The 13518-nt window shown below is 45.0% G+C and overlaps 1 protein-coding gene across 1 annotated transcript in view; it reads left to right on the top strand.

The window, feature by feature from the left end:
* The first annotated feature begins 303 nt into the window (after nucleotides 1-303).
* Nucleotides 304-13518, top strand: part of LOC144695655 (complement factor B-like) — a 57693-nt gene continuing 44478 nt past the window's right edge. Inside the window, exons 1-5 of the mRNA XM_078566579.1 lie at nucleotides 304-439; nucleotides 3203-3424; nucleotides 4699-4881; nucleotides 9981-10154; nucleotides 12656-12751. Of these exons, the coding sequence (XP_078422705.1) occupies nucleotides 379-439; nucleotides 3203-3424; nucleotides 4699-4881; nucleotides 9981-10154; nucleotides 12656-12751 (736 nt within the window). The 5' untranslated portion in view covers nucleotides 304-378. The remainder of the gene's footprint in view (nucleotides 440-3202; nucleotides 3425-4698; nucleotides 4882-9980; nucleotides 10155-12655; nucleotides 12752-13518) is intronic.

The following is a 13518-nucleotide window of genomic DNA, read 5'->3' as shown; positions in this document are numbered from 1 at the left end:
CAAGGACAGACATGTGGGCAAGAGAGCAGGGTGGAGTGTTAAAATGGCAAGCGACAGGGAGGTTTGGGTCTTTCTTACGGACAGACCACAGGTCTATTGGACCCCCCCCCACCCCCAGCCCCCACCCCACCTTAAACCAGCTTATATTTCACCCCTCTCCTAACTTCACTCAGTTCTGCTGAAGGGTCATGAGGACTCGAAACGTCAACTCTTTTCTTCTCCGCCGATGCTGCCAGACCTGCTGAGTTTTTCCAGGTAACTCCATTGATCAGGCTGTCTGTATTTACACTGACAACACTGGGAAGTTATTCATTAATCAACCTGACGGACTCAATCTGTCTAAATTCAAGTGGAAAACTATTCACTGGAGGGGTTGGAATGGGACTGGTCAGGATTGCCGTTTTGAGCCTCTTTGTCTTTCTCGTGAGTGCTTCACAAGGTAAGTTAACCCTCCAATTCAAGCTAACAGGAAGACAAGTGTTTACCTTTTGGAAAGACTGCAGATCCCACAAGTGCAGTCAGCAGAGATCAGCTGACTGGTTTGTTATGTTTCAGGGCTGGCGTGGCCTGTGGGGAGGAATGTCTGTCTGTGCCATTATTAGACCTCCCTTCTGTTACACAGCATTACACAGGATTTACAGCACAGAAACAGGCCGTTCAGTCTGTGCCATTATTTATGCTCCACACACGCCTCCTCCCACCACCATCCCCCACCCCGCCCCCTCACCCCATTTCATCTCACCCTATTCATTTTATGTTCATGTGTTTAGTCAGCTTCCCCTTAGATACATCTATACTATTCACCTCAATAACTGTGTGTGGGAGTGAGTTCCACATTCTTACCAGTCTCTGGGGAAAAGAAGTTTCCTCTGAATTCCCGATTGGATTTATTAGTGACTTTCTTATATTGATGACCCCCAGTTCTGATCTCATCCAGCAAATGGAAACATCATCTCTATGTCTACCCTATTGAAAGCCTTCCTAATCTGAAAGACTTTTACCAGATCACCCCTCAGCCTTCGCTGTTCTGGACAAGAGAGCCCCAGCCTGTTCAACCTTTCCTCATATTTATAATCTTTCAGTAATCTTTTTTCACCTTCTCGAGTGCCCCTCCCTCTCAGCTCAGAGAAAACACCTCCTGATATTGTATCAACCAAGTATACCTCAATTCACATCCCTCAGTAAAAAATCTCCACCCTCACCCTCTCTCTCATTCCTCCATATCCCTCAGTAAACTCCCTCCACCCACACTCCTTCCCTCCACATCCTCAGTTAACAATAGCCACCCTCGATCCTTCCCTCCATATCCCTAAGTAAACCATCTTCACCCTCACTTCCTCGTTCCATATCCCTCAGTAAACAACCTCCACATTCCATCCCTCCATATCCCTCAGTAAACAATCTCCATCCTCCCTCCCTATCCCTCAGTAAACAATCTCCACCCTCCCTCCATACCCCTCAGTAAACAATCTCCACCTTCCATCCCTCCATATCCGTCAGTAAACAATCTCCACCCTCACTCCTCCCTCCATGTCTCTCAGTAAACAATCTCCACCCTCCATATCCCTCAGTAAACAACCTCCACCCTTCCTCCATATCCCTCAGTACAAAATCTCCACTCTCGCTCCCTCTCTCCATATGCCTCAGTGCAAAATATCCACCCTCACTCCCTTGATATCCCTCAATAAACTTCCTCCAACCTCACTCCCTCCATGTCCCTCAGTAAACTTCCTCCACCCTAACTCCCTCCCTTCATATCCCTCAGTAGGCAATCTCCACCCTCACTCCCTCAATATCCCTCAGTAAACTTCCTCCACCCTCACTCTCTCCATGTCCCTCAGTAAATTTCCTCCATCCTCACTCCCTCCATATCCCTCAATAAACAATCTCCACCCTCACTTCCACCCTCAATATCCCTCAGTAAACAATTTCCACCCTCACTCCCTCCCTCCATGTCTCTCAGTAAACAATTTCCATGCTCTGTCCCTCCATATCTCTCAGTAAATGAATTCCACCCTCATTCCCTCCCTCCATATCCCTCAGTAAACGATCTCCACCCTCACTCCCACCCTCCAGATCCCTCAATAAACTTCCCCCACCCTCACTTCCTCTCACCATATCCCTCAGTGAACAATCTCCAGTCTGACTCCCTCCCTCTATGTCACTCAGTAAACTTCCTCCCTCCTCACTCCATCTGTCCATAACCCTCAGTGAACAATCTCCACCCTCACTCCCTCCATCCATATCCCTCAGTAAACAATCTCCGGTCTCACTCCCTCCATATCCCTCAGTAAACAATCTCCACCCTCACTCCTTCCCTTCATATCTCTCAATAAACTCTCTCCAACCTCCCTCCCTCCATATTCCTCAGTCCACATTCACTCTCACTCTCCTTCATGCCCCTGATACAGTCTTCATTTTTGTGGCTCAGTAAACAACCTGTGTTGCTGTGGGAGTATGCGCGAGCCCATGCCTGTGCCTGTGTGTGGATGTTTGTTTATTTTAGTGGAGTGGGTATGCGTTTGTGGATGTGGGTATATGTGTATTGGAGTGGTGGGGGTGTGTGTTTGAACGTCGGCAGGTGGTTGTGTAGATGTATGAGATTGTGTGTGTGTGTGTGTGTGTGTGTGGTGGGTGGGGGGGTGTATAGGTATGTGTATGTGTGCGTGGGTGGTTGTGTGTGTGAGTGCCTGTGTGTGTGTGTCTGTGTAGCTGTGTGTGCGTGTGTGTGCAGTTGTCTGCATGAATGAGTGTATCCTTATGGTTGTGTCTGTTTGCATATGTGCGGCTGTGTCAGTTTGTGTGTGCGTGAATGTGTGTGAGTTGTTGGAGGTCAACCAGGATAGTGTGTCTATGTAAGTGTGTATGTGTGCGTGCGGCGTGAGTGCGTGCTTGCATGTGTGTGTGTTTGTGTGTGTGCCTATGTGCGCAGTCATGTGAGTGTACCCTTACAGTTGTGTCTGTGTATATATGTGCGGCTGTGTCAGTGGTGATTGCACGTGTGCAGTACAAGTGTCCACCTGCCCATCTTCCTACTCTTGCTGCATGACCGTCAGTAATATGTTAGCAGTGAGACTGCTTCAGGAATCTAAAACCAGATTCACTTTTTAACAGAAATCCAATTCTCCTGCTTTTGAGATTTAATGGGTCTGAATTCCTGAGACCAATGTCTTTTATTGTCTGATTTCCACTCTGATTACAGGTGAAAATGAAAATTTTGGTACTAGTTGTGATCCCAACGTTACCATCAGTGGCGGGACAATCACACTGTCTAAAGGCGGGGCTGTCGGGAGCATCCTGAACTACATTTGTCCCTTTGGTTTTTATCCCCACCCTGTATCAAGCCGGACCTGCAGAACCAACGGCAACTGGAATTTAATGAGGAATTCTCGCCAACGGGTCATTCGTAAAGCTGAATGTAGAGGTGAAAGTCTCTATCTTATTTTCTCTGTCATTCCTGCGACTTTATGGAAATGATGGAATATTTGCTTCATTGTGTTAAAGGAGGTGGAGTGAGAGTGACTGTCCTTGACATCAAGGCAGCATTTCACCCAGTGCGGCATCAAGGAGCCCCAGCAAAACTGAACTCAATGGCAATCAGGGGGGAAACTCTCCACTGGCTGGAGTCAGACCCAGCACAGAGGAAGATGGTTGTGGTTGGTGGAGGTCAATCATCTCAGTCCCAGGATATCACTGCAGGAGTTCCTCAGCATAGTGTCTTAGACCCAACCATCTTCAGCTGCTTCATCAATGACTTACCATCATAAGGTCAGAAGTAGGGATGTTCGCTGATGAGTGCACAAGTTTAGCACCATTCGCGGCTCCTCAGATACTGAAGCAGCTCATGTCCAAAAGCAGCAAGACCTGGACAATATCCAGGCCTGGACTGATAAGTGGCAAGTAACATTCGCGCCACACAAGTGCCAGGCAATGACCGTCTCCAACAAGACCAAATCTAACCATCTTCCCTTGACATTCAATGGCATTACCATTGCTGAATCCCCCACTATCAACATCCTGGGTGTTACCATTGACCAGAAACTGAACTGGACTAGCCATATTAATACTGTGGCTACAAGAGCAGGTCACAGGCTAGGAATCCTGCAGCAAGTAACTCACCTCCTGACCCCCCAAAGCCTGCCCACCATCTACAAGGCACAAGTCAGGAGTGTGATGGAATAATCTCCAGTTGCCTGGATGAATGCAGCTCCAACAAAACTCAAGCAGCTCGACACCATCCAGGACAAAGCAGCCCGTTTGATTGGCACCACATCCACACAATAAACATTCATTCCCTCCACCGCCGACGCACAGCAGCAGCAGTGTGTACCATCTACAAGACGCACTGCAGCGAGTCACCAAGGCTTCTTCGACAGTCTGGTGTGGAAAAACCATTTGTTTCCATTTGTGACTGAGATCAGAACAAGGGAGAATAACGTAAAATGGTCTCTAAATGATCAAATTAAGAATTTAGAAATGATTTCTTTGCACAGTGAGTGGTGAGAATGTGCAACTTGTTGCCATGTGGAGCAGTTGAGGCAGAGATCATGGACTGAATTAAGGGAAGGTTTGGAGATGGGGATGTGGTCATTTGAGTGGGTGAAGGCTGGTTAGGAATGCCAGTGTAGACCTGTTGGGACAACGTCCCTGAGCTCCAAGCCCCATGTCAATCATGTTCAAAGGCTGCTTTATTTACAGGATTCAGGTGCCCAATGCCTTCAATCGAGCAAGGAACGTTTTTTCCGAACAGTGCATCATATGATGCTGGAGACTCTGTCAGCTTTGAGTGCGATGACGGATACAGACTGCTGGGCTCGGATAGCAGAACCTGTTTGATTAATGGGAGGTGGAATGGAACCACAGCCGTGTGTGAGGATGGATGTGAGTAATGTCAGTTCGCAAGAGCGAGGCTGCGTCTGAGCGCTCAGACCTAACTCATGTTTTCTGTGCACTATGGGCCAGATGTTGCTGTCAAGATCACCATGGACAAATGCTACAGTCAGTTCAGGCATGGGGCTGGTGTGAGGTTAATAACACTGTCCAAGATATGCTGCTGCACCATTAGCTTCACAAAAAGATAGTTTGTCACTGTCTGCCCCATCAATGAAACGCTTGGAATGGACTTAAGGTTCTTGTATTTGCATGGAAGATACAAACTAAACTCACTGCAGATTGCCCACCCCAGTTTAAATCCCCGATGAACAACATCAGGACTGTTAAGAGCTGCCAAAGAACATTTCTGACAATTTAACTATTGTAACTGTGGTGTTATATTACTTTAGCTTTTAATTATTGTTGGATAAATTAACAACGTCAAATTTAATATTAAGCTTCTTTTTGCTTGCCTTTTTTGTCTGCTTTTTCCCTTGCTTTCTCCAATTTGTCATTCCCTCTCTTTATTTTATCTTTCTGTGACTGATTTGACATTGAATGCACACATCCAAATTGACAGTTCCTTCACAGACATTGCACTGTCTATTTTACAACCCTTCAACCTGTTTGGTTCAGGAGCTACACTGTTGCTTGCCCTGTTCACTCAGATTGCAGCCACCATCCTGACTTGGAAATATATCACTGTTCCTTCAGTGTCTCTGGGTCAAAATCCTGGAACTCCCTCCCTAACAGCACTGTGGGTGTCAGTGCACCACATGGACTGCAGCGGTTCAAGAAGGCAGCTCACCACCACCTTCTCAAGGGCAACTAGGGATGGGCAAGAAATGCTGGCCCAGCCAGTGAAGCCCACATTCTGGGAATAAATATAAAAATAATGCCCCAGTACCCCTTGCTGAGACATTATAAACTCACACTTTCAGCATATTGCCACACAAAATTTTTTTTAAAATCTAAACATGCAGGAGAAATTCAAACTAACAACAGACAAGATTAGATTCATTCCAACAGCAAATCATTCTAATAGGTATGGGATTTTTTATTATCTTAAAGTGGTGTGATGTATATTGGATCTGTGTGCTGTATATTGGAGCTGTGTGATGTATATTGGATCTGTGTGCTGTATATTGAAGCTGTGTGATGTATGTTGGAGTTTTGTGGTGTACATTGGAACTTTGTGATGTATATTGGAGCGGAATGATGTATATTGGAGCTGTGTGATGTATATTGGAGCAGAGTGATGTATATTGGAGCTGTGTGATGTATATGGGAGCTGTGTGATGTATTTTGGAGTGGAGTGATATATATTGGAGCTGTGTGGTGTATATGGGAGCTGTGTGATGTATCTTGGAGCGGACTGATGTATATTGGAGCTGTGTGATGTATATGGGAGCTGAGTGATGTATATTGAGCTGTGTGATGTATATGGGAGCTGAGTGATGTATATTGAGCTGAGTGATGTATATTGGAGCTGTGTGATGTATATTGGAGCAGAGTGATGTATATTGAGCTGTGTGATGTATATTGGAGCTGTGTGATGTATTTTGGAGTGGAGTGATATATATTGGAGCTGTGTGGTGTATATGGGAGCTGTGTGATGTATCTTGGAGCGGACTGATGTATATTGGAGCTGTGTGATGTATATGGGAGCTGAGTGATGTATATTGAGCTGTGTGATGTATATGGGAGCTGAGTGATGTATATTGAGCTGAGTGATGTATATTGGAGCTGTGTGATGTATATTGGAGCTCTCTGATGTATATTGGAGCTGTGTGATGTATATTGGAGCTGTGTGGTGTACATTGGAACTGTGTGATGTATATTGGAGCTGTATGGCGTACATTGGTGCTGTGATGTATATTGGAGCTGTGTGATTTGTATTGGAGCTGTGCAGTGTATATTGGAGCGGAGCGATGTATATTAGAGCTGTGTGGTGTATTATTGGAGCTCTCTGATGTATATTGGAGCTGTGTGATGTATACTGGAGCTGTGTGATGTATATTGGAGCTGTGAGTGTATATTGGAGCTGTGCAGTGTATATTAGAGCTGTGTGGTGTATTATTGGAGCTCTCTGATGTATATTTGAGATGTGTGATGTATACTGGAGCTGTGTGATGTATATTGGAGCTGTGCAGTGTATATTGGAGCTGTGCAGTGTATATTGGAGCTGTGTGATGTATATTGGAGCTGTGTGGTGTACATTGGAACTGTGTGATGTATATTGGAGCTGTATGGCGTACATTGGTGCTGTGTGATGTATATTGGAGGTGTATGGCATACATTGGTGCTGTGATGTATATTGGAGCTGTGTGATATATATTGGAGCTGTGTGATGTATTTTGGAGTGGAGTGATATATATTGGAGCTGTGTGATGTATATGGGAGCTGTGTGATGTATATTGGAGCGGAGTGATGTATATTGGAGCTGTGTGATGTATATGGGAGCTGAGTGATGTATATTAATCTGTGTGATGTATATTGGAGCTGTGCAGTGTATATTGGAGCTGTGTGATGTATATTGGAGCTGTGTGATGTATATTGGAGCTGTGTGATGTATATTGGAGCGGAGTGATGTATATTGGAGCTGTGTGATGTATATTAGAGCTGTGTGATGTATATTGGAGCTGTGTGATGTATATTGGAGCGGAGTGATGTATATTGGAGCTGTGTGATGTATATTAGAGCTGTGTGATGTATATTGGAGCTGTGTGATGTATATTGGAGCGGAGTGATGTATATTGGAGCTGTGTGATGTATATTGGAGCTGTGTGATGTATATTGGAGCTGTGTGATGTATACTTTAGCTGAGTGATGTATATTGGAGCTGTGTGATGTACCTTGGAGCTGTGTGCTGTATATTGGAGCTGTGTGCTGTATATTGGAGCTGTGTGCTGTATATTGATGCTGTGTAATATATATTCAAACTGTGTGCTGTATATAGGAGCTGTGTGCTGTACATTGGATCTTTGTGCTGTATATTGGAGCTGTGTAATGTATATCGGAGCTGCGTGATGCATATCGGAGCTGTGTGATGTATATCGGAGCTGTGTGATGTATATTGGAGCTATGCAGTGTATATTGGAGATGTGTGATGTATACTTGAGCTGTGTGATGTATATTGGAGCTGTGTGATGTATATTGGAGCTGTATGATGTATATTGTAGTTGCATGATGTATATTGGAGCTGTGTGATGTACATTGGAGCTGTGTGATGTATATTGGTGCTGCGTGATGTATATTGGAGCTGTGTGATGTACATTGGAGCTGTGTGATGTATATTGGAGCTGCGTGATGTATATTGTAGCTATTTGGGGTACATTGGTGCTGTGTGATGTATATTGGAGCTGTGTGATTTATATTGGAGCTGTGCAATGTATATTGGAGATGCATGATGTATATTTTAGCTGAGTGATGTATATTGGAGCTGTGTGATGTATATTCAAGCTGTGCAGTGCATATTCGAGCTGTGCAGTGTATATTGGAGTTGTGCAGTGTATATCGGAGCTGTGTGATGTTTACTTTAGCTGAGTGATGTATATTGGAGTTGTGAAGTGTATGTTGGAGCTGTGCAATGTATATTGGAGCTGTGCAGTTTATATTGGAGATGTTTGATGTATGTTGGAACTGTGTGATGTATATTGGAGCTGAGTGATGTATGTTGGAGCTGTGCGATGTATATCGGAGCTGTATGATGTATATTGTAGTTACATGATGTACATTGGAGCTGTGTGATGTACATTGGAGCTGTGTGATGTATATTGTAGCTGCATGATGTATATTGGAGCTGTCTGGTGTACATTGATGCTGTGTGATGCCTATTGGAGCTGTGTGATGTATATTGGAGCTGTGCGGTGTATATTTGTGATGTGTGATGTATACAGGATCTGTGTGATGTATATTGGAGCTGCGCAGTGTATATTTGAGATGTGTGATGTTTATTGGAGCTGTCTGATGTTTATTGGAGCTGTGTGATGTATATTGGAGCTGTGTGCTATATATTGGTAGCTGTGTGCTGTATATTGGAGCTGTGTAATGTATATTGGAGCTGCGTAATATATATCGGAGCTGTGTGATATATAGCGGAGCTGTGTGCTGTATACTGGAGCCGTTTAATGTACATTGGAGCTGTGCAGTGTATACTGGAGCCGTGCAGTGTATATTGGAGATGCATGATGTATATTTTAGCTGAGTGATGTATATTGGAGCTGTGTGATGTATATTGGAGCTGTGCAGTGTATATTGGAGCTGTGTGATGTATGTTGGAGCTGTGTGATGTATATTGGAGCTGTGTGATGTATATTGGAGCTGTGTGATGTATGTTGGAGCTGTGTGCTGTATATTGGTGCTGTGCAGTGTATATTGGAGCTGTGTGATGTATGTTGGAGCTGTGTGATGTATGTTGGAGCTGTGTGCTGTATATTGGTGCTGTGCAGTGTATATTGGAGCTGTGTGATGTATGTTGGAGCTGTGTGATGTATGTTGGAGCTGTGTGATGTATATTGGAGCTGTGTGATGTATGTTGGAGCTGTGTGATGTATGTTGGAGCTGTGTGATGTATATTGGAGCTGTGCAGTGTATATTGGAGCTGTGTGATGTATGTTGGAGCTGTGTGATGTATCTTGGAGCTGTGTGCTGTATATTGGTGCTGTGCAGTGTATATTGGAGCTGTGTGCTGTATGTTGGAGCTGTGTGATGTATCTTGGAGCTGTGTGCTGTATATTGGTGCTGTGCAGTGTATATTGGAGCTGTGTGCTGTATATTGGTGCTGTGCAGTGTATATTGGAGCTGTGTGCTGTATATTGGTGCTGTGTGCTGTGTACTGGAGCTGTGTAATATATATTCAAACTGTGTGCTGTATATGGGAGCTGTGTGCTGTACATTGGATCTGTGTGCTGTATATTGGAGCTATGCAGTGTATATTGGAGATGTGTGATGTATACTTGAGCTGTGTGATGTATATTGGAGCTGTGTGATGTATAATGGAGCTGTGCAGTGTATATTGAAGCTGTGCAGTGTGTATTGGAGCTGAGTGGTGTATATTCGAACTCCGTGGTGCTTATTTGATGACATACTTACATTTCTGCTCTCAGTGGACACCTGTCCTAATCCTGGCATTCCGGCAGGAAGTATGAAATCTGGGACTAGCTATGGCACGGACGATAAGGTCAGATACTTGTGCCTCAACGATCTTGTTCTGATTGGTTCAAATGAGAGGGTCTGCCTGGAAACTGGCGAATGGAGCGGGATGGAACCCAACTGCCAGCGTGAGTGAGCGTGAGCAGCAGAAATGTCATCCCATAACATGGTCATCGATTTAAATTATAGTGTGAGATTAAAAAAATCAACTCTAAAATATAATCGGCTAAAATGGTGAACTTTCGCGTATGGGCTGGTGATGGGTACACAGTGAAGGAATGAGAGTGGGCACATTGGGATCAATTTAAACTAACCGGCTCATACAGGAACTGATGGGTCGAATGCCATCCTTATCTTCCGCCCTGAGTTTCTCCTCACTGTTTTTAATGGATGAAGCTGGTGTATAAAGTTGTGCTCCCTCTCAATCTGTGGGATTCCCATGCCGTGAGTTCTGTCTCAAATGCCTGCAGAGTGTGCTGTCGCTGCTGGGTGGAATATAATGGGGAGGTATATGGCACAGCTTGACATGGGCTCCTGGGAGCACCCAGTGCTTTCAAACTGAAAGATGTGTTACAATTTGGAACTAGAGGGCAAGACTGAAGTCAGGACAAATCCTCCCATGACAAACATTTAGTAGCGTGTTGGAGACAGTGGTGTACTGGTGATATCACTTATCTGGAGACCCAAACTAGCCCTCTGGGGATGTGAATTCAAATCCCACCACAGCTTGTTAAAACTTTTTTTAAAAAAGCCCTGGAGTTGAAAGGTAGTCTCAGTAATGGTGTCTATGAAGCTGTTGTAAAAGCCCATGTGATTCACTGATGCCCTTTAGGGAAGGAAATCTGCCGTCCTTACCTGGTCTGACCTACCTGTGACTCCAGACCTGCAGCAATGTGGTTGACTCTTAATGACCCATCTACTGAAATGGATGAACAAGCCATTCAGTTCAAGGGTAAATAATGATGGGCAACAAATGCTGGCCTTGCCAGCGGACCTCCCGCCCCATGAAAGAAAAAGATTAAAACGTGATGTCAGGAAGAAGGTCTTCCTACAGCGATGCCCACATTCTGTAGAAGAGGACAGTAGGTGATATTGGTGGAGTGAGACCTCTGATGTTTCCTAATTTTACAGGGTTTGGTGCCCAAGAAATTAAGCAAGAGTAAGCATCTGAGACAGGACTGAAATAAGAATGAGTACTGATACCAATGAAGACCCTGTCTGTTGTCTCAACCTGCCTCTGCTTGACTGAGAGGGTTAAATTATAAAGACAGGTCCCATTGCCTTGGCTTGTACCTCCATGAGTTTGGAAGATTGAGGGATGACCTGATCGGGGTGTTTAATACATTAAAAGGGATTCGATGGAGTGGACACCGGGAAGTCATTGCCTCTAGCTGGGGAATCAGGAATGAGGAACAATGTTAAAATTAGAGCTGAGTCATTCAGGAGTGAAATCAGGAAGCATTTCTTCCCACAGAGAGTGGTGGAAATCTGGGATCTTCTCTCCCAAAATGCTGAGGGTCAATTGGAGCTTTCAAGAATTGACTTTGCTAGATATTTGCTTGCTGCAAACAGAGTGAAGATACAGACCAGTCAGGATCATGCCTTCTTCACCTTTAGACTCAACCAACTTAATGCAGCCCTGGCTGGTTTGCCACACACTACCTTCCGTAAACTTTTTAAAAATCCTCTTGTGGGATGTGTCACTGGCAAGGTCAGTATTTGTTGCTCATCCCTAATTACCCCTTAAACTGAGTGGCTTGCTAGGCCATTTCAGAGTCAACCACATTTATGTGGGTCTGAATTCACATTTAGGCCAGACCAGGTATGGACAGTAGATTTCCTTCCCAGGAATTAGTGGATCATATGGGTTTTTACAACAATCAATGATAGTTTCAGGGTAAGTGGCTTTATTAATTGAATTTAAATTTCACCAGCTACTATGGTGGGATTTGAACTCATTCTCACCACATTTTCCTGGGCTTCTGGATTACAGGTCCAGTTACATTACCACTACATCAACATCTCCTGCTCAGCTTGAGGTCATCTAAACCTCTGTAGCCCGTGTCTTAATTCGGAGCCAGTCCTGTTCCCTGATCACCCCTGTGCCTGCTGACCTACACTGATTCTCAGTCAGGCAACAACTCGGTTTTAAAAATTCTCATCCTTGATTTAAAACCCCTCCATGGCCTCGCCCCCTCCCTACCTCTGTCACGCCTCCAGCCCCACAATGCTCCAAGACACCTGCATTCCTCTAATTCTGGCCTCTTGTGCATTCCTGATTATAATCGCTGCACCATTGGTGGCCGTGTCTTCAGTTGCCTGGGCTCCAAGTTCTGGAATTCCCTCCCTACACCTCCCCACTTTCCTTTCCCCCTTTAAGACGCACATTAAAATCGACCTCTTTGGCCAAGTTTTTGGTCACCTAACCTAATATCCCCTCACAGTTAATTTTCGAATGCACCTGTGAAGCACCTTTGGGGTGTTTCATCAAGTTAAAGTTGCTATATAAATATAAGTTGTTGTTGTTGATGTCATTGAATGGAGGTACAGGCAGGAGGGGCTGAATGCTCTCCTCCTGTTCCTATCTTCCCCTTGACCCCATTTTAACGTGACATTTCTCTCATTTCAGACAAGCATTCCTTTGACTTGCCGGAAGAAGTGGCCTCTCATTTCTCAGCCTCATTTTCACGGTTTCTGAGTGAGTCTAAGGTTGTGAAGAAAAGCGGTGAGTGATTCTGTTTGATTATCGACATTTCATCGCAGGCGCAGCAGCTTGCGAGCCTTGATGTTTTAAGCCTTGCTGAGAGAGACTACTGCCCAAGCTCCTCCATAAAGCGATTTGGGCCAAGGGATTCCTGGGAGTAGGCGGGTCTAAATCTAACAAAGGCTCAGGGAAGAGTTTCAGCAGCAGGTGGCTGAGACGGGTGACGTTACAGAGATGCCCGAGCTCCCGACTCCATCCCTCTCTCTGGCAGCAACCTGACATGAAGCCAGTCTGTTCGCAGTGTCAGTGTCACATTTGATTTTGAGATGAGTTTTCGACTTCATATTCGCACCACCTCTAAGACTGCCTATTTCCACCTGTGTAACATCGCTCTACTTCAACCCCGTCTCAGCTTACCAGCTGCTGAAACCCTCATTCCTGCCTTCTTCACCTCTAGACTTGACTATTCCAATGCAATCCTAGCCGATCTCCTACATTCTACCCAACGTAAACTCGAGGCCGTCCAAGACATTGCTGTCCATGTCTTAGCTCGCATTAAGTCCCGTACCCCATCACCCCTGTGCTCACTGATCTACACTGGCTCCCGGTCAAGCAATGCCTTGATTTTAAAATTCTCATCTTGATTTTGGATCCATCCATGGCCTTTCCCCAGCCCCCTCCCCCCACGTCAGTGATCTCCTCCAGCCCCACAACCCGACAAAATATCTGCGCTCCTCTAATTCTGTCCCCTTGAGTTTCCTTGATTTAAATCACTCCGCCATTGATTG

This window comes from Cetorhinus maximus, chromosome 21, assembly GCF_964194155.1.
Source record: "Cetorhinus maximus chromosome 21, sCetMax3.hap1.1, whole genome shotgun sequence".
NCBI lineage: Eukaryota > Metazoa > Chordata > Chondrichthyes > Lamniformes > Cetorhinidae > Cetorhinus > Cetorhinus maximus.
The sequence above is the reverse complement of the archived record's forward strand: the minus strand, read 5'-3'. Positions and strand labels throughout refer to the sequence as shown.